The following is a 27,881-nucleotide window of genomic DNA, read 5'->3' on the forward strand; positions in this document are numbered from 1 at the left end:
CTCCCAGAAGCTCCCGGCCCAGCCGTCCGGCAGGACTGCGCCGGTCCTGGCGCAGCCGAGGCGAAAGAGATGGGAATCCCTCCGCGGCGTTCCCGGAGTGGCTGCCTTTGCTGGGGAAGTGCCACTGTCTTCGAGGAAACCGGAAGCCCGCAGTGACCCCTGGCGACCCGGTTTGTTTTCGGTCCGTTTCCAAAGACCGGGGAATCGAAACTCGGCTGCCCCGGTGGGGGGCCCCACGTAGCCTGTCTTCGGGGTGACTCACCTTGGCCGGGCTTGGCGCTGGAGCAGACCCGGGACGACCCCCCGCTGCTGTCGCAGGTCTGACAGACACGTCCTTTTTTCTCACAACCCCGCGTCCCCTGCTTGGCGGAGCGGCCCGCTCCTGGCATCCCTCGCCCCTGCCGACCGTGCACCCGAGCTGTTCCAGGCCCTACTGGGCCTTTCACTTCACTTCTGCCTCTTGCTTATTTTCTTTCTCGGATTTAGTGGGGTGCCTTGGTTTTATTTCATTCATTGAGACTGGCTTTATGTCGGAAACGAAAGAGGGACGTTTGTCTAAGGACAGCACTGCCTGGGGCTTCCGAGCAAACAGTAGTCACTTGTCGTTTTAACCTTTGTATTCACTATGGTTTTCGATCGTTTGTTGAGAGACTGCCAAATGCAGCGTAGGCCGAGACCCTCGTCCCTACAAATAATGAACTCAAATTCTCGAAAATGAGGTAATATACGAAGACTGTACAAATGAAAACAAATTGCTCCAGGATGTGTTGTTTTGGAAATACGCTAAGGTGATAAAAGACAGTGATGTAGTAGGATTGAAAGTGACCTCACCTCTTATACATAGAAGACACTTTCTTTTTTACTATTGGAATTTTGAATTGGATTGAGTTACCCAAACACGGTTCTCTAAACATGCCGTATCTAATTTCCCACCCTGTTGTGATCATTCCCTACATGTCTGTAAACTAGGAAAGGTGCATCCCTCACAGGGTTACTACCACATATTAAAGCGATATCGTTTTTGTAAAATGGGACATTGCATCCAAATTTAAGGTTTTAATATTAAAGAGGCAGTACAGTGTAATGGGGAATGCGCTGGAATAAGTCAACATTAACTCAGGTTCTGAGTGCTGCATTTTCCACTTACTCACTTGACACTGGGTAAGAGAGTAAATCTCTTCTTCATTTTCTCTCTCTCAAAAACGGGAGTAATGCTTAACTCTCCAAGGCACCAAAGAATAGGTTCTAAGAGTTCTGCTGGCTCTGGAGACAACTGACTGGTTTTCATGCTTCTCCCTGCCTCTTTCCAACTTTTGCCTGTCCTAGTTGCTCCACCTGTGGTGTGAGGAAGTTCTTGCCCACCTCGGAGGTCTTGCATAGATTTCGTGAATTGTGCCGAAGAGTAAATGACATAGTTCTTAAAGGCAAAGGGCACTGACATACCAAAAACACTTGATAAATATTAAGTTTACTTTTTCATAATCCATTAAGAGAATCAACATAATTTTTCTTGTTCTACATTCTGGTTAAAGAATAATTGTTATATCACTACTAGAGATTCATACTGCCAATATTAGTAACATTTAGTGTATTTAAGTGCTCATTTGCATTGAGGTGTATTACTTTATGGAATAATGAGAAGTAAACTGCTTTTCATACCTATGCTAACCCTGAAAGAGTCTAATCATTCCCTGTCCATACAATCTGATTCTGGACTAATGTAGTTAGTGGGATTACTCAGCGTTATAAAAATGAAAATGGAGTTTTTCATACTGTCTAATGCTGGACGTTTGGGGGCACTCATTGAATTATAGGGCATTTAAATGCTGAGGTACATAGATTGACTGACAGTATCAAGAAAAAAAGGTGCTTGGTGATCCCTTCTTTTTAAACTCCTTTATAAACTTCTGCCCCCTAATTATTTCATTAAAAATAGGGAAAGAGGAGTGTTGGTCTGTTTCTCTCCATAAAACTTAATCCTTGCTCCATAGTATCTTCACTGATCCTGTGAAGTGGGTACAGGATATTCTCACTCATCAGATGTAGAAAGATGAAAATTCTAAATCAGATACAGTAGGGAAGAGGAAAGAGCCTACCAAATAGGCCTTGATTCAAACCCTAGCTCTGGCACATACTGCCAAATTTACCTCACCCCTTTGAGCCTTAGTTTCCTCAACTGTGGTGGTGAGAGTACCTTATACTTTCAAGGCTGGTGGTCTTAAATTATACCTTTTACTCAGTTCCTGGAAAAAAATGAAAATTCCTTTCTATCTGTTTAGGTTGCCATCCCATATTCACATTAAATTTTTGCCTTCACAGTTTAGGAAGGTGGCATCATCTTGATGTAGTTCAACCCATCATTTTATTGGTGGGAAAATTTAGTTCCAAAGAGGTAATCTAATCAATAATCAAGGTGGCAGGTCATAAACTATCATCTGGGTTTCTGGATTTCAGGCCAGTGTTCTTTCTACCACTAAGCTCTGTCTTCTCCAGATTCTTATTGGAAAAATCGAATCCATGTTGTGTTGTCTCTCAGAATGTTGTATTAAGAGCACAAATTTGGAAGTCAGCTTATCTGGGTTAACATCCCAGTTTTGCTGCTGATTACTTGAGTAGGTATTTAATTTTTCTACGACTTCATTTACAAATTAGAATAATAGTACCTAACTAAGAAGTAGGAAAATGCATTCGGAGGCACTGGTGCCTGGCAAATAAATGGTAAATATTATTATGATGAAATTTGACGATATAATTACATTTTTTCTTAGAAACAAGACCAATCTGGTGTCATAAGGTATTCCTGTTTTCTAGTGTCTCGCACCCCACTGTATATAACATATCTTAACCAAGGGTCCTCTCAATGTTGATTAAAGTGAAGACTGAAATTTAAGATCTTCTAAAATAATTCTTATTAATAATGTTTCAACCTTTTTTTTTTTTTTAAAATCTCTCTCCCCTTCAAGAACTACTGTTCTTTTCTACCCACCTTATCTGGCAAATTGTGCCCTTCTTTTCCCCATCATTGTGATACTGTGATTTATAAGAAATACATATTTGGTCATCTGAACCGAATATATATTTCTCATATACATTTAGTCTATACCCTCAATTCCTTAGCTCATAGCTCCCAAAACTCTTGGAGTTTCCTGAAAGATAAGAACTATGGAAGTATCCTTTGTCATAATATTTGTTCTCTTGTCCTCTGTTTCTGAAATCACTTCAGAACCATAAAGGTGAAATTAGTTTTGTTGTTCATACCAAGCCTCTTTCCACCACTACTGGTATTAAGGTGGTATTTTGAACAGCACCTAAAGATGGAGACTGGTTGCCAGGGGAACCACCATGTGATTAGAAGGTTGGAACTTTCACACCCATAAGGAGGTGGTGGGGGGGGGGATGGTGTGGGGTTGAATCAGTTGTCAACAATTTAATCAATCACATCTATGTAATGAAGCCTCAATAAAAACCCAACGAGGAGAGGGTTCAGAGATCTTCTAGGTTGATGGCCTTAACCATGTACCTCTGTGCTGGTTCCAAACTCCAGGACAGAAGCTCCTTTGTTGGGGACTTTGCCCTGTGTATTTCTTCATCTGGCTGTTGATTTGTATTCTTTAATATCCATTGTAATTAATTAGTGCTCAAGTGACTAAGCAGGCTTGCTGAGTTCTGTGAGCCATCCTAGTAAATTAATGGAACCTAAGGAGGGAGTGGTGGGAACCTCTGATTTATAGCCAATTAGTCACAAGTATAGGTAACAATGTGGATTTGGGATTAGCATCCTCAGTTGGAGAGGATCATTGGAACCCCCCGTTTTAGCTGTCAGTTAGAAGCACAGATAACACCATAGCCTTGCAATTGGCATCTGAACTGGAGAGTGGTCTTGCAGGACTGAGCACTATGCCTGTGGACTCTGATGCTATGGCATGTAGATAGTCTAAGAACTGAGTTGATCTTAGGACACCCAGCTGGTGTCCAGAGCATTGCTTATTGATGGCATAGAAGCACTCACACACACACTGAACCAGAGCACCTTGTACTCATTCTTGGGAATTTCATTGTTCTCGTCAATAATTATCAACATCTTTTACCTCAGTCCTTTCTTACTCTCTTTTAATTTATACTGTGTAAACCTCTAAGAAACCATGTAATTGCCAAATGTGTAAAATGTCTGCATTTCTACATTTAGATATATTTGCCTATAGATAAATATATCTAGCCCTCCTATATTATTGTGGTGAGATAATAAATATGAAGTTAGTTTCCATAATAAATCTCCATGCAAAAGTTAGGTCATGTTTACCAGTTAATAACATAGTACTAACCATGTACACACATTTAAGAATACTAGTTATAATTGGAATTCTGTAAATCATGTAGTTGCTACTTAGCTGTTTCTCTAGAGTAATGGTTCTTAAGTTGGAATGGGATTTTAAATCACATGAGCTGATTATTGAAAGTCCAGTTTGACATCTTCACCCTACATATTCTGATTTACATAAAACTAGTGGAGCCTAGCAATGAGTATTTTTTAAGAGAACTCCAAGTGATTTTAAGGCAGTGGTCTACACTTCGCTTTGTCAAACACTGCTTTACGCCATCCCCAGTTCCTTAGAACGTTATTGAAAAAGACATATTTTTTGTGGCATGCCCCTGTGGAATATATTTATTTTCATGATTGAGAGAGGCCTGCTTCATCTTGTCTTTGGATAATAGTTTTGATAATATTTGTTATATTTTAAAAGTTAATGTTATCAATTCCTGCTAGACTTCTTAAAATGTGTTTTGATAATTTTGCTCCGTGGTAATAATTCTCCACATGGCACCCAGTTTTTAAGGATTAAAGTAAACATGTTTGTTATTTTAAGATAATTAATCGTAAATAAGGTTAGATATAACACAGGATAAGTTTTCCAAAATATTAAATGTTAAACCTAACTTGTCTAGTTTGTTAAGTATAACAGTAGCCCGTTAAGCTTTTACCATTTAGCCAGCAAATCAAACTTGCTAGGCCAGCTACTTTGGGTACCCATGAAAAGAAATTTCATCATGACCGAAGTATACAGAACTGAATCTTACTTTTTGTAGTGAGGTGCTCCTCTTACTTGAGGTTGAGGAAGGATGCTTGCTAGGAAGTACAACCAAGGGCTGCACAGAGCCTACAGTGTTACATTGTGAGCAGTGTCCCTTTCAGTGTAGTGGTAACTGTCCTGGAATGTCTGCCTCCTATTATTTGCTACCTTTCTAAGATCTCCTTTTCCCTGGCCCTGCAGCTTTTAATCTCCAGAAGTCCAGTTTATACAGATTAATATGATAAATATTAACATTTCTCATACTTAATGTGATTTCATATTTTTGCAAGGATAAAATTAAATTTTACATTTTCAAATTAAGATGACAGTTACTTTAAATAACTTACTAAAATTTTATGCATGTCTGTGATGTTGGTGGATCCCCTTGGGAGTGTACTTTAAAGACATGGCTCTCACTCGTGTAATTTTTAGGGCTGACAAACAATTTTCATGCTGCTTTCCAGTGCATTTCCAGGCATGTTTATGCTATATTGAATAAATACATAGAATAATGGTATAAAAGTTGAAAAAGGCTTTTCTTACAGTGTGTTCTTATATTCAGAGAACACCATATAAAACTTTTCGGTGATTTATAAATAAAACAGGCAACAGGTACAAATATATAAAATAAACCAATCTGACTAATTTTGTCCTAAAAAATGACCAATTATTATACTGTATAACTGTTAAATCAATATACCACCTCCCTCCTAAGGTACTTAAAAACTTTCCAAGGGGTTCTAAGTTTTGTAGTTCTTTATGAATTTAAGTGTGTAAAGGATTTATTGGAGAAAGAAAAATTAATTGCTCAAGCTCTGAAATCTAAGTGCTTGTGCTACTTATCTAATCTTAGCTAAGTGTCATAACCTTTCGAGGTACCAGTTTTCTCATCTGTAAAATGGTATAACAAGGTTTTCTACTCAACTTAGTAGTCATGAGAATTAAATGGAATATTTATAAAACACTTAGCACAATACTAAGTAGTTCACTTGGTTGTGAATATATTTTACAAATGTGGTATAATATTCATGTTCTGGAGTCATGTCTAGGTCTGTCTCAAGTCCACAGAATAAGAACCAAATTCTGTAGTTTCTCTATCACAGAGAGGACTGTCTCAGTTTGTCTTCATTCTGGTTTTCCAATATCTCTTTCCATTCCCCTTCTCATTCCTTCTCCCCACAGTCTGTCAGGGGTTTGAACTTGTTTGCCCTGCTGGAAGTTAGCAAACTGTGAGGACTTAAAATATCCTATGTACAATGAAAATAACCACCCTTTTCACCTGAGAGTACAGGGTTAAGAATCATTTGTGGTACCGTCTTTGAAAACTACTCCTCCTCACCCTTCAATCCTCATAGCATTCTGTATTGTTTTTAATACATTACTTACCTTTATGGTATAATAACTGTATTACTTCATGACTTTCTCCCACACTGGGTTTTCCTTGCTGAGTAAATGATTGTTTCACGACAAAAATGGATGAATAGGAAAAAAAAATTACACAGCTGAGCTAATTAGAACTTTGTGTAAAGCAAAAGTAAATAGGCTGTAATCCTTACAGTGCACCAACTGTGGGATATCTGTTTTGACTTCGTAGAGCATTTTATGCTTATTTCTTGTTTTTCAGCTGTCTTCAGAAGAAAAGTTATTCCACTTGAATAAATCTGGCCCATTTGGTTGGATATTAAAATATTATAAATCAGATATCTTAGATGGGCACAGTTTTACCTCTCCTTAAACTAGATTAACTAGCCACCTACTTGTTTTGCTTTTAAGATAATTGTGTGTATGAAAGTGTCTTATATGGAGATACATGTGCATACTTGTAGTTTGCAGTATAAGAATAACCTACACTCTCCTTTTGCAAAGGAGACATGGGGATTACAACAAGCAGCAGCATGACTGGAATGATGTTTGCTGTGATTTCGAACAGAGTTGATTAGAGAGGAAAAGTAAACCCCTGTAGAGGAAGAAAACTTAAACTTAAACTGTTTCTCCATCATTAGGAGAAAGTGCACCTTGCACCCGAAGCAGCAGCAGGAGTAGTTATGGTTATAAGATCTGTCACTTTTTTGAGGTATTGTAAGTAGCATAGTCCTTTCTTATTTTTGGACTTATTTGATATACTGAGAAAGATGCTCACTTAAGAAACTTTCTCACTGAGAAAGTTGTCACACATGATTAGAAATTTACATTTTTAAATTTTTAATTGTTTTAATATTAAGGTACATATAATAAGTGCCCAGATCTTAGTGTATAACTTGATGAATTTTGACATATGTACACACTCATGTAACCATCACCCAAATTAAGATATGAAACATTCTCACTAATTGTTCCCCCTTCACTTATTTACCCATCTCCTCACCACCTCCCACCTCCCACCCTATAGTAACCACCCGTCTGATCTCTGTGAGTCTATAATTAGAAATTCAGAAATTTTAAAATTGGTGTTGGTGAACATCGAATGTCAAGTTTCACTTACTGAGACTGGTAGTAGGCACATTTATTTTTGCCTACATTTCCTATAATCCTAGATATAAACAAATCACTAGAGATGCCAAACTCAGACTTCAGAGCAATTGGAAGCTGTCAGTTATATAATTAGAAAAGTAAAAAAACAGTCATAGAAAATCAGACCCAGAAAAATACACAAACAAAACCTTTCCTTAGTATTCATGATGTCTGAAATAAAACAAACTTTATAGGTGTTGATTGGTCAGAAGTTTTGGAGAAAAGCAGAGATAATGAAACATGGATTCTGTAGTTTAATCACCTATATTTACATTTCAACTCTCCATTTGGAAAGTTACTTTGGAAAATTACTTAAATTCTTTCTATCTTAAGGTCTTCATCTATAATATTCTTGGAACAGTCACTGACACTAATAAGCAATCAAGTGTTATTTCAATCCAGGGATAGTAAAAACATTTTCCAGTGATCATTAATAATCTAAAGTACACAGAATTCCATTGATAGTCTTGATTTAGAATGCTGTGTTTGGTGTTTTAAATTTAAAAATATTTTAAAGGATTTTTAGGTTTTCTTAGGACCTGTGACCCCTCTTAACTGTGTTTCTAATAATGTCTTAAAAGGTTCACTATTTCTCCTAGTGTCCTAGTGTTTTTCAGGAATATAACTCTCAGACTCCTGGAAAGTCATGCTGAACCTAACAGCACAAGTAGATGTACAGAGCAAGTATACTGTTCCTGACTAATGAGTGACTGGCTGCTTCTCTTAGGTTTTGGGGTCAGAGTTTGATTCGAATCCTATTCTGTCCACTGTTCACTCAATAACTAATATTTATTGAGCACCTTCCACACAGGGGTAAATTGGGGACACAATGATGAACAAAACAGATATAACCTCTGCCCTCACAGAATTGATATTTCACTAGCTTCAACTTGGGCAAATTACCTTTTCATTCCCTTCCTATAGAACATAGATGTTACCTACCTCAGAACTGTTCAGATGAATTTAATGAGATAATATTAAAAGAATGTAGTACATGGTACTGGAACACGGTGAGCACTCAGATGTTAATTCCTTTGTTTTTTACTGTGAATGTACAAGAAATATGATCAGTTATTGATATGGGAAGAATATAGCAGAGTATGCACTAAAATTTCAGTAATTGTATGTTGTAATGAATTGTGCCTAGGGAATTTTTGAAAAATTATAATTTGGGAGCTATGAAACTTACTACTTATATCTAAGAGTGAAATGTTGATGAGGAAGAAATAACATGGGTATATAGAGAGTTTAAAATTTTTTATCCTATTTACAAAAATGGTATTTCACAACTTTTGATAAAACTTAATAATAGGTTAGATTATGGGATTAAATGCTTTATAGGTATCAATTCATTTAATACTCTTAAGAACTCCATGAAGTAGTTGCTATTATAATCATACTTTATAAATAAAGAAATTGAGGCAGAGAAGTTAAGCAACTTGCCGAAAGTCACGTAGACACCAAGTAGTACAGCTTGGATCAAACCCTGGCAGTCTGGGTCCAGGTCCATGTTCTTGAACCCCTATGCTGTTCTGCCTTCTAAAAGCAATAGGAGTTTTTAAACATTGCCCAGTATTCACATTGTTCTAAATATCCCTTTTTTTCTGCTTGTATATTCGATGAGACATTTGTAGTTCTTACTTTTATTCTTTTCAATAGCTGTCATGGATGCACTGGTAGAAGATGATATCTGTATTCTGAATCATGAAAAAGCCTATAGGAGAGATACAGTGACTCCAGTCTCAGTTTATTCAGATGAGTCTGTTGCTTCACATTTTGCCCTTGTTACTGCATATGAAGACATCAAAAAACGACTTAAGGATTCAGAAAAAGAGAATTCTTTCTTAAAGAAAAGAATAAGATTTTTGGAAGAAAAGGTAATTTGCCTTCATTATGTTTTTTGATATAAAGATTAATTCAAAGTATTTGAAATTTTAAATACTTTCCTGTCCTGTCTTCCGTGTTGTACTATATTTCCTAGGGTAACTTGGTGCTTATCTCAAAACCCTGAGCAGTGTACTTACGCTGTGCTTCACATAGTCTATGCTTGGTGTATATTTGTAGAATAACATTTAATAACATTCTAAATATTTTCATCTCTTTTTTTCGGATTGCCTTACCTTCATAGCCAAATTTTATTCAGGATTTTAAAATCTGAACAAAAAGTTCTATACCAACAAAGGAAATTAAGTGTTAAAGGAGGAAGCTCCTTTTGTTGTAATGTATTTAAAGCTGTCCTAAAATGTTTACAGATGTCTTCACCAGGACTGAAATTTCACCAGGACTGACATCATCTTTACCTCAGCATTCTTTTAGTCTTAAACTTACAAAATAATGCTTTTAAACTGATAAGCCCAGGTCTTCTGTTTACCCTTTTTATTCAGAAACTTGAAACTCCTAAATGTTACAGAATATATAAGCAAGATTGCTGATTTACTTATGAATCATCAGATGTACTTAGCTTTGTGTATTGGGAAAGCTTCATTACTCATCCATTTATTTTTGAGTTTTACAGTTTTAACTTAGTTTATGTTAATTCAGATCAAATCAATGTATTTGTATTTTACAAACAGAAGCTTCCCCAAAGGGGGAAGGAAATGGATTCTTAGCAACCAAGGAAATAAATTACTTGTTACAGAAACCAAACCTAAGAATGGGGCTTAGTACAGTTAGATTCATTTGGTGGCAGTAAGAAAAGGGGAGTCAATTGTAAAAATAATTAAAATTTTGTTGTATTCATATTAATTTACTTTAATGGTGATAAAATAAATTTGTGATATACTGCTGTAGAATGGGAAAAGATAACATTTTGGAGCTTACTCATAGTTATGTTTATTTTAAAGTTTGGTTGAAAAATGTGATTTCATATAGTTAACACTGGAAATATTTCTGTACTTTGTGCCTAAAAATTCCTCTTGCTTCCTTTTCTGGTATAATATGGGATATGATGAACTAACCTAACACATCTATGCCTTAAAAAATCAAGTACACCTTAACCTTGATAACTTTTTCTGATGATGGAAGTAAAATACTGTTGGCTTGGAAAACACCTAAGAACTATACAAGAATGATGTACTGTGTTTTAGTATGATGAATTAATATAAGACATATACTATAAAGTATAAAATAATGATTAAGTAAAAGCATAAAATAGAAGATTTAAAAATATATCTTTTTTTTATTTTTTAGTCAGTAAAGCTTATTTGTGTGGAAATGAAATGTTCACTTAATTATAGTCCATGCTTCATTCCCGTATTACAGTGATTATAATAAAATGTGGAGCCATGAAGACTTATTTTTTTATGTAGAATACCTTCTTAAGCTTACTTTTCTAATTTTATACCATTAGCTTGTAGGAACTCGATTAGATGAAGAAATAAGTTCTGTGGGAAGAGAGCAAGTAAATAAGGCCTACCATGCATATCGAGAGGTTTGCATTGATAGAGATAATTTGAAGAGCAAGTTGGATAAAATGGTAAGTTGGTTTGGAGAGAATATCTATATATGGCATATGAGTTTCCTCCTTCAAGAGGTTTAAAACTAGAAATCTGTGAAATATTTACATTTACTTAAAAGTTGAAAATATTCCAAGACAATAGAAATTATAATAGTAATATCTGTAACTTACTTCTGTACAAAATAAATACTTAGTATGTAATGATGTTTAGGATTTAAAAACATCTAATACTATGACCTTATTTTGAAAAGTTATGACCTGGTAGAATTTGTCACTGTGTTTACAAAAAAAAAAAAGCCAGTGAATAAGTATGTCCAAAGTCAGAAAAAGAGAAAAGATTAGTGAAAAACTTGAGTTCATTTTTTCACCTTGCTTTTAAAAGCCTAGGATCAGTTTTCAGTATTAACTAAAATTTAATAGATAATACCAAACTATAGATTTTTATTGAATGTAATTTGGTATTTTCCCTACTTAATTAGAATAAAGACAACTCTGAATCTTTGAAAGTATTGAACGAACAGCTACAATCTAAAGAAGTAGAACTCCTCCAGCTAAGGACAGAGGTGGAAACTCAGCAGGGTATGCCACTTACTTGTTATGAATCTTCTAATAGAGTTAAACATTTTCCATTTATGTGTTATATCATTGATCAGTTTTCTATATCTGTATGTTAAGGCCTTACCTTATTTTTTTTAATTTTTAGGCTTTTATTAATTTCTCTGTTGTGGTTTCGCAAAATGTCAGCTCCTTTTAACTTTTCTTCAGATATAAATCACATTTTTCACAGAGAAAATTTGATGATTTTTATTCAGGGCTAGTTTGTGATGAAATAGATGAAGAAAGGAGTAGAAACCTCTTGCCTCAAAGCCTCTTGCCCACTGGTATGTCCTGGCTTCTCCTTCCTAATGATCTGTTGCCCACTATTAGACACACTGTCATAGAGTAGTTATAATTTTTTTTTTTAATACCTGGAGGTTGTTAAAATGTGCAAATGAGATGCTGGAGTAAGAAGTTAGTTTTGGGGGATATGTGTATTAGTCTGTTCCCAGGAACATTCTGATGAAACCAGCTGAAGAGTTTGGTGGGAGGTTGAGGTTAGCTATTTTACAGTAGCTGGTTTCAACTTTTTCTAAGGAGAGACTAAAGAACTAAGTTAATGATAAGTCAGTATCCAGTTGTATTGAGTTTCTACAGTGGAATGCTTGTGAATAAAATATTTTGACATCATGTTTTAGGCCTGGTATTCAAACTTTGTAATCTCTTAAGGCACTAGATGGAGGGATTGGCTGAGTGAGCCTCACTTGACTCACTTCATTTAATTTTTATCGCATCTTAACCTTGACTTACAAAAACAGATTTTGTCTTGTATACAGTTTTAGCAAATGCTTAATTAGTACTGTATGTTTTAAAGTTCCAGACCCACAAATTTGTACTTTAACCTAAACAGAAATCAAGGATTGGGTGATTAATACATTCTAAAACAAGAACTATTTCTAATTCTCAATAGCATAGATCTTGGGAAGTAATTACTGTTTTTTGAGAACAATTTATTATACATGTTTTATATTAGTTTTCTATTATCTACATTTTGCTAACAATCTTTTTGGAGTTGCAACTTATGTAGAAGGCAGAAATAATTTTAATGTCCATCCTTTTTATAGTGATAAGGAATTTAAACCCACCTTCAGCAAACTGGGAGATAGAAAAATTGAGCTGTGACCTGAAGATCCATGGTTTGGAACAAGAACTGGAACTGACGAGGAAAGAATGTAGCGATCTCAGAATAGAGCTACAAAAAGCCAAACAAACGGTACTGCAGAATTATTAAATTAAGAAATTCAGTATTCTGTGTATCATATGCAGGGTTTAAAACTATTAAATCATAGAGTTAATATAAATTGTGACTACTGAGAGTGTTACATTCTCTGAAAAATTTGCCTTCATCTTGCCCTTCAATCATTTTTGCTAAAATTTAATATATACTTGTAGTATAATCCCATAATTATATAATTTTGTTGTTTTAGAAAAGCTAATTTTTGAAAAGCTTATTTACTTACTAAATCTGTTCTTTCAGAGTCCCTTGCCTTCAGTTTTCTTAAGTCATTTTTTTCTCTGTAAAGTTTAAAGAGACTTTAAAAATTTAAAAATTTCCTCTTTTATTTTTAACTAAATAATTTAGGCAACATGACAACCTGATTTTTGGAATTAAGAAAAAAATCTTTACAGAATCTACTAATTTTCAGATGTCTAATACTTTTGGGGCAAATTTAATTTTCAGCAAAAAGCTGAGAATTCAAGAACTTAAGGGGTGGGGGAGAGAGCAAGATAGAACAACCCTGCTGAGCTGCTAAAGTGTGGTTAGCCTAAAGTCATCCACAGAAGCACAAGTTGCCTCTCAAGTTCTCACCAAAACTCTGTTTAGTAAGACCTTACATTGGGTTAGATATAACAAGCGTGAATAGATGTTTTCAAATGCCATGACTGGTAGTGCTGAAGATAAAAGGAAGTGATAGAGAAGTAGGGGAGTGTGAAAGCAACGCACCAAATGCAACTTTAAAATAGTTACAGGAAATTGAAAAGCTCAGTAGTCTGGAGTCAGATAGCCATTATGTACACTATATACCCTCATATATTTCAAAGGTAACCAGTTAGATAATTGTTCCTCAGCTCAACCATTTTGCCCATCACAGAATCCCAGAGCTGTTTGAGGAGTGTGTCACCTACTTCCAGTTCCTCTGGTATGCCACTAACCAAAAAAACTACTTCCGTGCCTCCTGACTGCCAGCTAAGGGTCTGACCCTGAATCCCAAATGTCCTTAGATGGAGCTTGTCGTTCTATCTTGTGTAATGCAGTCTTCTTCAAATTTGGGTGAAGAATGAACCAGTCATTAAGAGTAATACAGCATTCTGCCTTGGCTTTAACCAAATGAATTCCTCTGAACTGGACAATGAGAACTTGCTTGAGTGCCACCAGGCCTGATAAAGGGAAACTCTTACTACAAAAATTACTGTCAACTCCTGTTAGAGCAAAAATAGTTTCGTATTTGGGATCGAAGGTTCATTTTCCCAGCTTCGAACCTGTGACCAGGTATCACAGTTCCTTCAAAACCTTCTAGCATCCTGTCCCCCAAGGCCAGTCACCATGGCCCCTGGGAGGCTTCTTTTAGAAATATGTGCTTGCAAGAAAAGATTTGCACCTTGAAGCTCTGAATTATAGTTGTCAGTATATACATTCTGTTTGAAAGATTAATTTGGTAGTTTTTATACTTGATGGACTTTTCCTTATAGAGTAGGAAGTAAGAAACTACCACAGAATCATAAAAACTTGGCTCACAGTTGTGGTGTTGCTTATTAACGATGTAACATGGGGAAAGTCATTTAACTGTTCCAAACTTGTTTTCTATAAAGTAGACATTTATTTTTAATATTCATGGCAGCTTTATTTATAATAGGCAAAAACTGGAAACATCCTTCAATGGAAGGAACAACCATTAGTAGATGTAAACCTTAGATAAATTTCAAGGAAATTAGTATTGAGTAAAAAACTCCAAACCTAAAAGTTAATGTATTATATGATTCCATTTATATAACGTTCTTTCTAAAAAAAATTTTTTTTGTATTAAGGTAAAGTACACAAATCCTAGTGAACAGCTTGATGAATTTTGACATGTGTATACACTCACATAAACATTGCCTAGATCAAGATCTCAAACATTCTGCTTTCCCCCTTCACCTGTTTCTATAAAGTGGCCATTTAAATACCATTTTTTCACGGCGGTTAAATTAGATAATATGTAAAGCAGTTAACCACAGCACCTAGTATAGTGTATTTACTATATAACTGTGCTTCAGGTATAATTTAGGGTGATTCAGAAAAGTAGTGCTTTCAGTTGTGTGTGTGACGTAGTTTAGGTCTTACTAGTTAACTCTTCCACTAGGTGGTGCCAGGAGATACATTTGTTTGGTTTATTAGAAATAGACTTTGGAAGATGGTAGAAACTTTAGACATCACTTTTCTTTGACTGCTGCTGAGACGGAATCTGAGACACTAAGAAACTTTAAAAGTTGAAGGTGAGGGAAAGGAGGAATTTTTTAAAAATGGATTTAAGATATAGTCCTCACATTCATAGAACTTACTTAGCCAGGGGGACGGGAGATTTAGAGTAAAAAATAAAGAAATGAACCAGGAAAAGGAAGAGTGGAAATGCTAATACCAATTATCAAGGGTTTCCCAGTTGAAATCTTGATGTTGTGAGATGTGTACTTTTACATCTTGTTTCAAAGGTGTTCTTTATCAGAGTCCTCTTGGCTATGGGAATCAAACAACAAGCCAAAGAGAAAAATTTATGTTCACATTAATAATCTTGCTTATATCTACTGTAGACATATTTACAAATGTTTTTAAGATTTTACTTTCTGTGAAACATATTTTACAACACCTTCTGAAGTGTGCAATAGCATCCTACGTGGATATAATAGTGTTTTTTGGTTTTGTTTGTTGATTTTTTTTCAAGTAGTGAACTCAGTTGATCAGTGTTTGATATTAAAGAGGTCAAGGTTCCAGGGTCAGTTCCCCTCTGGGCCTTTTATATCCCTTTCTATATCCCTCAATATTCCAGCCATTTATATTCAGAACAGTTTATCCTTTGAGAAAAACACAGTAGGACCCAGAAACACTGGATCAGTAAAATGGAGTTGGTGTACCTAATAATAGCCCATTTAGAGATTCAGTGAGCTGTAGTATATTAAAGGTTCTAAGAAGTTCTGCTGTCTAGGAACCTGTTTAACTTAGCAATGTTTCCTAGTATTATGTAGCCATGGGCCCGTTTTACTGTGAAACTGCCATATCATTCGGCAATAGTTGGGAAACATCCATTACTGCCTATAATACGGGCAAGCTGATGACTGGCCAAGGACAGGGTCTTTGAATATTAGAGACCTTTCTTTTGTGCTTATTTCTAATTTACATTAGATTCTTCTGAATTACTGAGTGGGAGCTGGAAAAATGCTTTCCCATCCCAAACTGTCAGATTTTTCAAAAAATATCATTGGCTTTAAAAATGAGAAAGGTTTCTAATGTATTTACATGTTTACATTTACACTAATTAAAATGTGTATTTTTAATTAATGATACAAAGAAACTAAAAGTGACCTTTTCTGATTCCTTCATTTTCCTATGGACAATAAGAAAGAAAAATGTCCAAGGTCATGTGCTTTGTTATGGTCAGACCTTCCCTAATTCATGGGCCAATTCTGTTTGCCCTTTCTCTAAGGCTAACTGATATGCATCTTAATTGTTTTTAGTTGGTATTTTAGTATTTAGTTGGTATTTTCTGATTAGAGATCCAAAAATGCTCTAGCTCCTATAATAGGAAGTATTTTGATATTTCACTCTCCTAAGTTCAGAGTACTTCATGAAGTCCTTTTGCAGCTTTTTAATGGTCCACGTTAAAACATTACCATTTAGATTGTAAATAAGGAACAGTAAAATTAAATACTTTTTCTTTTTCAGTTTATACTGGCTACTTCTGCCATTAGAATTAGTCATTTTTGTGAAATGACCTGTTATGGTCATTTTTGTTATAGATCTTTAAATGAGAATGTACTGCAAATAAGTCTGTCATAGAGTTGTCCTAAACATACTAGTCCACTTTTAAATATCTTTTATAAGTTCTTTGTGTCATATCTGTAATCTAAGCTACTAAAAGTACATAATAAGAAGTCTTTGGCCTATCATTTTCTTGCTTGTGGTGGAGGAAGTTTATGCTGAACTTTTAAAAACTGTAACCTGTTAAATTTTTATACTTTTTTGTAATAATACTAAAAAGTGAAATACTAAAAAACTTCCATTTTCTTATGTAATTCATTCAGGTGTACCTTGAATAAACAGTAGTTTGATACTTTTGTTACCTTTGTTTGAATAGAGAGTTCAGATTGTTGTCTTCAGAAATATATTTTGTAAGACTCTTAAGTTCTTTTATGTGAGAGCAATTTTATTCTTTAAAGAAAACTAAAGCATTAATAACTTTAAATAATTGGAAGTGATTTAGAAATATACAGGTTTGGATGTATTTCATTAAAATTGAATATAAAGTCTGGTTTTATGCTATATCTAGTTATAGATGTGTTCATAAACCTGAAACATGTTTCTGGTAATAAATACTGAGGATAAATGGAATGTCACAATTACAACTTTTAAACTTCTCTTTAAATAAATGACAGGATCCACCTCAGGAAGACAATCTGAAGAGCAGAGATCTCCACAGATTAGATATTTCAAGGTACAATCTTCAATGTTCAAAAATAATACAGTCATCTTCCATAGGCCACTTTGTTTAAGTACCTAGATTTCTGTTATGATTTAACCTTAAAAACAAATGGATACTATTTGGGCACTGCATGTAATTTCATATGATGATAGATTTATAAAAAAATGCTTTACCTGTTTCTTAACAATAGGCTTGAACTTAGGAAGGTGTATATTGTGATGCCTTAAGTTTTTGAACATTAAGTAATATTTTAGATAGGATTTTAGGGAGCTAGCTATGTATTCTGCAATTAAGTCCCAATTTTGTACTCGAAGACTTAAGAATTTCCATATACACCATCACTTTGTCCTAAACCAACATCAATTTGTCTTAACAGCAAACTTGGACCACCTTAGACTTTGGTGTAACAGAATTTTCTTGGGATAAGAACAAAAGATATCAAACCTTATTTCTCAAAATGCGTATCATTTTACTTAAGTAACAAGTTCTGTGTTTTAAATTATCTGATAAATTGTTTCTGCTGCATTAGCATTCCCTCTCTATAGGATACTTTCATCCAGTGAAAAATACTGATTTGACTTCATTATTTGATCATTTGGCTTCCAAAGTTCCCTGGCCTAAATAGTGTAAGTTGTCTCATACCTATTTCTATCAAAATCCTGAGAGAAATGAGCTGATAGGGAACACAATTCGAGGAAGCTCCCATGTAGCCACTCTTCCAGACACAAAAGTAGGCAGATTTTTCCTAAGAAGGGCCAGCTGTATTTCAGGCTTTATGGGCTCTACAGTCTGTCTTGCAACTACTCAACTCTGTCATTCAAACCGTATTTCTGTTGTGCCTTCAACTTTTATCTAAATTTACAGCAAGGAAGTTTTTCCTTTTAAACAATGTGTCTAGCACAGTGTCTTTGTAAGTTATTTCTGGACACTGTCTTCTTTGTCAGTTACCTCCTTTTCTCCTATCAGCCTAGGTTTCCCCTTATTAATTTTGTTGTATTGGTCATTTTTATAAGCCTCTTCATTTTCGGGAAGGAGGGAACAAATATTTTAGAATCAGAGTAAGTCACATAAAGGGCTATTTTGTATATTACAAATATATGATAAAGAATGGGACTTATGCTTCCATTCATGGGATATTTTACCTAAGTTTACATAACCCCTTCTACTGAGAGTAACTTGAAAAGTCCCCACCCCCACCCCTACCGGTGTGTATTTGAAGGTATCATATAACTAACAAGATAAGATAGTGAAAAATCTTTATGCTAGGATTTGGAGGAGGATGAAGGCCCAAGGCAGTGAGTCTAGTTCAGGGGTCTTTGGAGCTATATAATTAGGGCTTCAAAGTGCAGTTTTAAATTCTCTAAAACTCAGTGTTAATTCAGAGCATCAGCTGAGAGAAGCAGCTTTTAGGAAGAACTGCCTTCAGTTCAGTGTAAAAGCTACTGTATGCTAAAGTACTGTGTAATTACAGCATGTCCTAATGGCTCCCCAGTGCTCAGGTACACTTGGGTTTTTTTGCACATTCGTTTGTATTTATCTTATGTAAGCAGTGTGGATTGAAGACTGATTAGGTTTTCCTCTTCTCGTTAACAACTAGAAAACTAATGGCCAAACCTGTGGCTTACCCTGGTAAACTTTGCATCATGCATTTTTTTTTGTATGGTAAACTTTCCTAACTGCATTTTGTCTTGTTTTTCCTTCATCTTATCATTTATACCTATTTCTAGTTCCTGTATTCTATTAATGTTTGTAACTTAACCTCATCTACTTTTAAAATGGAACAATTCAGATGATAAATTGCATTTATTGTAATAGGGGAAAAGCATGTACAAATGTTTCCATAAACAGTTAGATATTTATAAGGATTTAAAAATTTTTTTAGTTGGAAAATTCCCTTGTCCGTATTGCCAGGCAAATGAGGTACTATACTGTTTCCCTAATAGAGTAACCCTTCTAATTACTAGAGGCTTTTTATGTGGTACTCACTGTCCACACATCACTTAACAGTAATAGCCTTGCCTATCAGAAGTTTGGCCAATGTCCTGCCAGTATAGTTTTGCCATTAGCTTTGGATGTTGCCCTCAATTTTTAACCCAGATCTAGGTACAGGGTAAACTGTTACTGTGGAACTTCTTAAGATATAAATCTTTGCTTTAGAAGATATGGATTAGTTTAGTGTTTTTCAGACTGTGCTGTGTTCTCGTTGATCATGAAATTTTGTGAGCTAAGACAAGCATATTAAAAAATATGGAACAAAACAGAATAGAACACATACCAAGGTTGTATTATGCATAATAAGGAAGTATGGTTTTTCTTGTTTTCTTTGGGTTACGGTGTGAAATAATTGCTCGCTGTGCCTGAAAATTAAAAATATTTGAAAGACTCTTGTTTTGGAGAATCACAGTTGTCAGTGTATAGACATTTCTAAGTCTCTAGCTCTTGGCTAAGACTGTCCCATACTTTCGGTTCCTTTGGGGAATATTAATAGTTAAGTAAATTTTCAAAAGCTAAAGAAAAACATGGGTGGGTGAAGTAAAAACTCAATTAAACAGATTTTTCTTATACAAGAAATACTTGTTTCAGTATTAATGTATAGTGTCAATTAAGAAAACTGGCCTTTTACACAATTTTACTTTATGAGCAGAGCATGTACCCCCTCCTTGAGATGTGGATAAGCAGGTTTCATTACATTTAAAACTAAGAGGTGTGGGCTTTTGTGCTGGGGTTAAGAAGGTTGTGTTGGCAGTCAGTCATTAGACTGGTAACTGTATTGTAGGTCCTTGGTGAGTTCATGATCAAGATGGTGGTGGTGATGACGGTATGAAAGATGTTACGAAGGGCAGCAGCCAGTCATTAGACTGGTAACTAAAAGATGGCTTTGAACAGCAACATGTCAGATTAGATTGTTCTCCTGAACCCATTTCATATGTAAAGTGAGGTTGCCCGGTTTGCCAAGTTGGTGTGAGAATGTGGGTGAGGTGCCCAACCCATAATAAATGCTCGAGCATTATAAATTTTTGTTTCATCTATTTTTAAGGTTCTCATTTGGGAGGCTTTAGTGTTACATCTCAATGTTCAAGGACTTTTATGAGTTCTTTGTAGACAGCTGTATATATTATTAGGATATTGCCTGTGTGGCATTAAAACTAAGTTCCCATTCCCAGCTGTAGGTGAGGGATGAAATTTGTACAGATCTCAAAAATACCTAGATAAGCTTTGGAATTCTGTTAAAGATTAGCCAATGAAAACTTGTTTTTCCAATCTCTTTTATAATATTTAAACATTTTGTTCAAAGAGATAGAACTAAAAATTAGTTTTTAACACACTTTGAGGAGTACATATAGTACTTTAATATTGACCGTGAATTGTAAAATAACTGCCAATACTATCTTATCCACAAGGGGGAGAGCTTGTACTTAGTAATAATTCTTAGTTTTATATTTGTAGTTTTCATTTCAGGTGACATTACAAGCAAAAGAAAAAGATCAGATGTATGTGAAACTCGGTGACCTCCTTTTTAGCTTATTTTATGCACAGTCTTTATTAAACTGAACTGAAAAAATGTATTAGACACTACTTGAACACCTCTATTTTACATGCTTAGCTATTTTGAATGATTAAATAATGTATATGATATTCCAGTATCCAAACACTACCTTGGGTATTTGTTTAGCTTTTCTGTAAGTTAGGTACTGATTTACCATCTCATGTCAATAATAAAACACTATTTTAAAACTGTATTAGTCATATCATGACTTACTTGCATGCATTAGCACATGTACTGTGTTGACAATTGCTTTGGAATGTAACTCTGGAAAGCACACTGAATGCCCAGAATTGCATCAAGGAACCAGCAACTCTTCACACTTAGGCAGGTTTCTATGTGAAACATTCATTGCAGCATCCAATGTTTACTGGTGAAGTAGAGGTGGTTAACTAATTTTTGTGAAGTAATTATTTCACACCTATCAAAAACCTGCAAAAAGCCCTGTGATTTTTAATAGACTACTAGTTGACAAATGACATTTACATTAGACTAAAACAAGTGGATTTTTCTCAAAAGCAGTATAGAGTTTATTCTGCTGCTTCTGTTGAAAGAATTGTAATCTGAGTAGAGTGGAAATATTTTGACAAAAAGGTATGTAACCTTACCTAATTCAAAAAAATTCTGTTTTTTAATATATCTGTTACTTGTGTTACTAGAATAGGATGTTAAAATTAGATATCAAGAGTGTTACTTTTGAAGTTTGCTTAAAGGTTTTGGTTTATAGCTAAAAAATTGAAGCATGAACTGACATTTGCCTAATTTCATTATTTAAATTACACTAACATCTTTAAGAGGCATTAATGATCATTTTGAATACTAATGAAACGAGTTCTTACATTTAATATTTTATAATACTATTGTACAGCAAAGCAAGGATGATGATTTCAGTTTACTTAGTTGGTAATTTAAGAACCTTAAAAAAGAAGAAAATCATGAATATCCATGTGATGTTTAATGGAAAGTGAAGCTTGTAAAAATTACATTTAATATAACTAATTTATCAGATAGTTGAGGCGCAGTATGTTTTTAATTAGAAAAATTAAAGAGGCATCTGAAGTTTTTATTTCTGTTTCATATAACCCTCTCTGGCTTTTCCTTTACCAGGAAATCTTCTGGCTCTTCATGTCTTGTGCTGTCATGTCACATTGGTTTAGAACCAACAATACGAGACAGCCCAGTCACACATAAAAGAAAGGAATGTATGAAACGTAAATTTTATTTTAATGTATGCTTGGGCATAAATTCAGCAATTGGTAATAGAGTTTCAGTTCAACACATCAAAACAGAATAATCAAAAGATAAATACAAATTTAAATCCATATAGGAATGAATGTCACTTTAGTCCTGAATATTTGCAGATGAGGAACATACTCATTATTAACTGTGTTAACACCATTGCACATTATGGGCTGTGATAAAATCTCAATTCTGAGAAAAGAACTTCAAGAAACTCTCAGAATACTCCTTTTCTTAATATTGTTTAATACAGTCGTTAGAAACAAAGTCAATGTTGTTATGTATGAATAAGGTCTTTTACATATTATAAGGTTCTAATTAAATATATTTCAATTATTAAGTGAGGAAGTTTTAGCTTATATGATCTCAAAACTAATTTGAGCAGAAATGCAGATATGCTCATATATATTTTAAAATTATTCCTTTCTGTCCATAAAGAGAATAACAATTAGCTTTTTTTTTTTAACCTGTATTTCAGTGACAATATGCAAAATGCATACTGGGAACTGAAGAGAGAAATGTCTAATTTACATCTGGTGACTCAAGTCCAAGCTGAACTACTAAGGAAACTGAAAACCCCATCCGCAATCAAGAAAGGCAAGTTGGTATTTGCCAGAAATCACTGATGCCAGCCAAACTGCTTGAGAGCAACTGGCTATCCTATCTTAATCAAAATCTCATCAAATGAGTTTGATAAGCCAAAGTATATACAGTATGTTTGCAGCCGACCCATATTCTGCTTTGGCTTCAGTCTCATGCTGGTCAGTTTCACACATAAAGGTGTTGCTGATGTGTTTTTCTTCAGTACTGTATTCTTTTCCCCTTGTGGCTTTTCTCTCAGCCAAGTGTTGCTTATGTGTATGAGGCTGAGGTGTTAAGTTTGCTCTAGTTGACCTTTTACCACAACTACTTCATATATTTAAAAAAAAAAAAAGACACCAAGATACAAAAGCTGTTTTTCATTCCAGTGCTACAGAATACACCCAAAAACCTAGCTCTTTAAATTTTGAAAAATTTAAATTATTTTGAAAGAAATAACTGATTATTTGGTTGTTTACATTTTTTTGTAAACTTGATTTCTCTCTCCACATAGGATAAATTGTCTCGAATGGAGACTAGGTATTATGCCCTATCTATTCCTTTTCACTGAACAAAAATTTTCATGCTTTACCTTTCATACTGAATGACTGACTAAACTTTGAGTTTTGTGTTAACTAGTAGTGGCTACTTTGCCAAAGCTGTTTTTATATCTCAAAGGAAAAACAGTGTGCATTTGTATACTGTATTATTATATGATAGCTGTGTTTCTGAGAAGTTACATAATATAAATTTGAATGCCCTAAAATTTACTTTTTAAAGGAATGACTTCTTAAAAAGAATAATCACCATCTAATTTTAAATTGTTTTTTGTACCTCAGATTGTGCCTGAAGAGGGCAACAAGAGAATTGTATTGTAAATAGGTCTTAGGAATGTTTTTTAGTAGGGAAAATGTTGCACATTATGAAGGAAAACTAAATCCAGAATTCTTATTTCTAGAGTTACTTATGAGTCAGACAAAATAACACGGTCCTTTGGCATGCCCTAATTTAATGTGGTTCATTTTGTCCTCACATTTTCTAGGGTTATGTATGAGGCAACTACGAGTTGATGATAGAAATAAGACTTCTCTTTAAAGGTACTCAGTAATTTTGCAGTGAGTTTGCAGTGTGTTCTTGGTTTATATAATATAATAAAGGAGAAATGCTCTTTCCATATTTGGAAATGGCTCATTCTTGTGTCTCTTCTGAGCTGATGAATGGCAAACCTGGTGATTTGCACTCCAAGTTTGCAAGCATTTTTCTTACCACAGTGACAAGCTCGAGGCCACCACTCCTCACGACTGAACGCCATGCACCAAGGAATACAGATGAGACTAGATCACCTTAATCCTGACCTACATGTCACCCTTAAGCTGAACTCTGTTACTTTCAAGTCTCCTTCTATCCCTCCTCCCAAGAGAAAAGGCAGTGAGCATATTTTATCATGTGGCTCATTTTCCTTCTAATACTGTCAAGAGTCGAGTTTTAGTTACACTTGGCATCCTTCTTGGACTCAGAATTCTGCTCTGGTAGGTTGAATTGGAGGTGGAGGAAAGGCTTAAACTACCATTATGTTGGCTCCAACTAAGTAGTAGCTTTAGAGCACCTGCTCTCTAAGCCGTTACATATATATTAAACACTTTTTTTTAAATACTTGATCTATTATTATGACCATTATGTGTTTTACAAGAAACAGGATTATTTTATCAATTTTATTTAAACTTGTAAGTCACAATTATTTCAGAACAAAGTTTACTTTTGGACAACCTATGGGAAAAAAAAGACTTGAATAAGGATAGTAGTAGTATATTTAACAAAAAATTACTAAACTTAAGAACAGCTTAGTCTCCACTGACACATGAATAGGATCTTTATTTGCATTTCAACTTTATTGGTTTCCAACTTTAAAATATGGAATTCATCTTAAGAGTTCTGTGATACCGGGGGACAAGTTTACTGTGTCTATTTGTAAATGAGAGTTTGACACCTGGAGCAATTATGTGATTTACCTAAAATCACAATGTCATGTCAGTAAATAGCTGATCCAGGAGTAGGACTAGATGATTTGTCATTTTTCTTCAATTCATGGTCTCCAATGATCACATCAATTTGGAAGATTAACTTTATTTCCGGTTCTAGATTCAGCCAAATTACTGAAGTGTTACCTGTTTTATGGTCACAAATGCCAGGACAGCTGACACTCAACCTGTGCTTGCTTTTTAGCCTGCGCCCCAGGAGGATGTGTGGAAGACCCTGGGAAAGACAGCACGAAGCCGCAGTGGACAAATTTTACTGCAACACACACAAGACATCCCCCTCTCTCACCAAATGGCAAAACTCTTGGTCATACCATATCTTCCCCTCTACCGGGAGAGAGAAAGGTTTTATCAGAGAAAGCAGTTAACCAGTTGTGGACAGATAATGAGCAATCCATTCTTCATGATGGTACAAACTTTCAGGAACACAACTCTTACGGCAGAAATTCTCTGGAAGACAATTCCTGGGTATTCCCAAGCCCTCCAAAATCAAGTGAGACAGCATTTGGGGAAACTAAAAATAAAACTTCGCCTTTACCCAACCTGCCACCATTGCATTACTTGGATCAACATAATCACAACTGCCTTTATAAGAACTAATTCTGAAGACATTCATGGTCTGATCATGAGGTTGCTGTATCTCCCTTCAGTAGTTCTTTTGATAAATTTAACAAAGTGGATTCTGATTAAACTTTTGCAGAGTTCTTCAGCATACACATTTGCACATACTGTACCATATTATGTAGTTGATTTTCCAGGATGAAAGAGCACTCTCCAGCTCCATATTCTGGCTAAGAATCAGATATATGTTACTGATTAATAGATAAGGTGTTTCAAAAAGACAGTTCTACCTTTGATGGTAATTGTAAATTTCTGTCTGTCATATAAAGAATGGAGTTAAACATTTTTAGACATGGTTTTATAAAGCATGTGCAGTGCCTAAATATCCATAAAAATAAGGGAAGCCATTAATATCAGAGAAAAACCATGAGTTGCTTTAAGTTTCATAAAGGAGCAAATGACAATGTGAATTAAGTTTTATTTCTGTTGACCTTATAATGCATAAAGATATGAAAAGTACCATAGATTAATAGTATCTAGATTATTCCATCTCTGTGAGCTGTAATGTTTCTCAAAGTTTAAGATTTAAAACTTTTTAATCACAATGATAAAATTTAGACTTAACAATTTGAATTTTAAGTCTTGAAATAACCTGATCATTGAAGCTAAGCCAGTACATCAATCAAGACCTAATTGAAAAAAGTGATGAAACAGTTGAAAAATTATGTGTGTGTAAATAAACTTACAATCCTATACATCATCCAATTAGAAATACGAAGAGCATCACAAAGGATTCCATGTACTCTGTTCCTTCAGTGGTCCTAAATGAAAATGTAAATGTATGTGTAACTATATGAAGTCCTTTTCTTCAAAGGGTCTATGCCTACTTGTTATGCAGAGCAGTTTATAAGTTAAGACTGTTTTGAAATGTAACATTTTATTCATTGAGTGATTTTTAATAAACTGAATTAGGAATTTTACTTCTAAAAACCAAGTTCTATACTGTATTGATATAGTACAATCATGAAATGTCCCCAAACTCCTTGATTCTAAGTGATCTATCATTTTTAAAAAGTAGGGAAGTAACAAGAATGGTTTCACATGGAAATGAGTCTAAATTCAGGATGGTGGTACTAAGAATATTAGTAATATAATGTATTGCTTGGTGCATACATCTTTTGCCTAAGATAACGTGTTTCATGCAGGAGGCCTTTATCCTTTCTTATAGTTTCAAATATCTTGAACTCAGTATCTCAGATCTCTTCTATATTAACTGAATAGCATACATACATAATGTTCACCATACACCAGATATTTTTGTATTTCCATTATCTTACTCACTTATTCAGGCTTGTCTGTGATTAATGGAATTGGTGTCAGATGCTGGAATTTATTCTGACCAATGAACACAGCTGACTCAAGGGAGTACAATCTCCTGCCAAGTAATAGAACAAAACCCAATATGCATAAAACAAATACAAGACTCCAGGCTTTAGCTAAAGGAAGCAACTACCTGTGTAATAACAAAGCAGCAAAAACTGTTTCTCATGTGGCTGCATATGCAGGCTATATATTCCTTATGATATACAATTTAGCTTACTGGTTTGCTGTTTTTTTAAACCAAGACTGGAAATTTTCCTTTGTAAAGAAAGTAAGTTGTATGAGATAATAGCTTGAATGTTTTGAACAATGCCAAGAAATAAATTATTTTTGTTTGAAATTGAAGTGGATGTGAAATATGAAATACTATCTTTGCCTATATATTCCAAGGTCAGGTATTAATTGTTAGTTGTTAATTTGATGCATATAACATAAACCAAAGTCTTTTGAGTGGAGAAAATGCTATTCCATCTACACATTACAGTAGGTATCAAACAAGTGTACTTTCTAGAAAGTCAATGGTTGATGTTTTTAACAGTTTAAAGTGCTAAATAAATAAGATAAAAGACTATTAAGGAAAGATAATTTTTTTACCCAACCATAAATTTTTAAATGTACATTTTATGATCATCTCTTTTACATAAGATTCAAAGAGAAATGAGAGAATGGCCCATCTACTTTGTTGACTTCTTTCTAGTCGAAACTTGCTTCAAAGGGCTTCCCTTAAAAATGTCCTTACTCTTTAGATCTTTATACTGGTAACCCAATTCAACACATCCATACAGCTCAAAAGAATCAAGAGAACAGCTAACAACAAAAAAGCTACTTACTCCTTCCTCTCAATCCCCCCTATTAAATAAAATTTACATCTTCTCTAAAAGGAAACTTGGGTTCTGCCAAAATAAAACCTGATTCATAGGTAGAGCAGGGACAAACCTACATGAAACGCTAGAAAACCAAGTATAGGGGAAAATTCAGACTTAACTGAAGAACCAAATCATGTGAAAACAAAGTAATGATCTTATCCCAAAAGGCTACTTGGAGAAGGTAGATCCTAAGTAGTAGAAAATCTGTAGACTGTTGCTTAACAGAATAATATCAATAGAGGCACGAGTGAGCAAGCCAGACAGCTGAGGTGAGTGTACCTCAGAAGGAAAAAGACTTGAGTGTGGCTTAGCACTGATACTCTAAGAACTATGATGAATAGTTTTTGACATAAAGAAAGATGAAGGTATT

At 34.7% G+C, this 27,881-nt stretch overlaps 2 protein-coding genes and 1 long non-coding RNA gene across 5 annotated transcripts in view; 1 reads left to right on the forward strand and 2 right to left on the reverse strand.

The window, feature by feature from the left end:
* The window catches only part of ZCWPW2 (zinc finger CW-type and PWWP domain containing 2), a 163,247-nt gene extending 154,651 nt beyond the window's left edge, over positions 1–8,596 (reverse strand). Inside the window, exon 1 of the mRNA XM_057491400.1 lies at positions 8,523–8,596. The gene's annotated coding sequence lies outside the window, so the exon portion shown is untranslated. The remainder of the gene's footprint in view (positions 1–8,522) is intronic.
* AZI2 (5-azacytidine induced 2) lies at positions 2–26,990 on the forward strand. Of its 3 annotated transcripts, none has more exons than XM_036886142.2 (8): positions 3–318; positions 9,240–9,457; positions 10,930–11,055; positions 11,517–11,616; positions 12,699–12,847; positions 17,260–17,318; positions 22,568–22,686; positions 24,892–26,990. In XM_036886142.2, the coding sequence occupies exons 2-8, from the start codon at positions 9,245–9,247 to the stop codon at positions 25,302–25,304; spliced, it is 1,179 nt and encodes a 392-aa protein (XP_036742037.1). In that variant the 5' UTR covers positions 3–318; positions 9,240–9,244; the 3' UTR covers positions 25,305–26,990. The 3 variants fall into 3 exon arrangements, with proteins under 3 accessions (XP_057347381.1, XP_036742037.1, XP_036742036.1); XM_036886141.2 differs by having other exon boundaries at positions 3–181; XM_057491398.1 differs by lacking the exon at positions 24,892–26,990 and having other exon boundaries at positions 2–318; positions 22,568–23,355.
* On the reverse strand, positions 9,024–9,357 carry LOC130680587 (uncharacterized). Its single transcript, XR_008993602.1, has 2 exons — positions 9,222–9,357; positions 9,024–9,116 (listed from the first exon to the last, which is right to left on the reverse strand). It is a non-coding gene; the product is annotated as an uncharacterized LOC130680587 (long non-coding RNA).
* Positions 26,991–27,881: the final 891 nt, after the last annotated feature.

The sequence above is a fragment of the Manis pentadactyla genome, chromosome 14 (assembly GCF_030020395.1).
Source record: "Manis pentadactyla isolate mManPen7 chromosome 14, mManPen7.hap1, whole genome shotgun sequence".
In the NCBI taxonomy this organism is placed as follows: Eukaryota; Metazoa; Chordata; class Mammalia; order Pholidota; family Manidae; genus Manis; species Manis pentadactyla.

Excerpts from the sequence above, each read along its gene's own strand:
- AZI2 (XM_036886142.2), top strand. The coding sequence starts at position 9,245 with ATGGATGCACTGGTAGAAGATGATATCTGTATTCTGAATCATGAAAAA. Across the intron at positions 11,056-11,516 it reads AGAGCAAGTTGGATAAAATG|AATAAAGACAACTCTGAATC; the intron begins GTAAGTTGGTTT and ends CTACTTAATTAG. Across the intron at positions 12,848-17,259 it reads TACAAAAAGCCAAACAAACG|GATCCACCTCAGGAAGACAA; the intron begins GTACTGCAGAAT and ends AATAAATGACAG.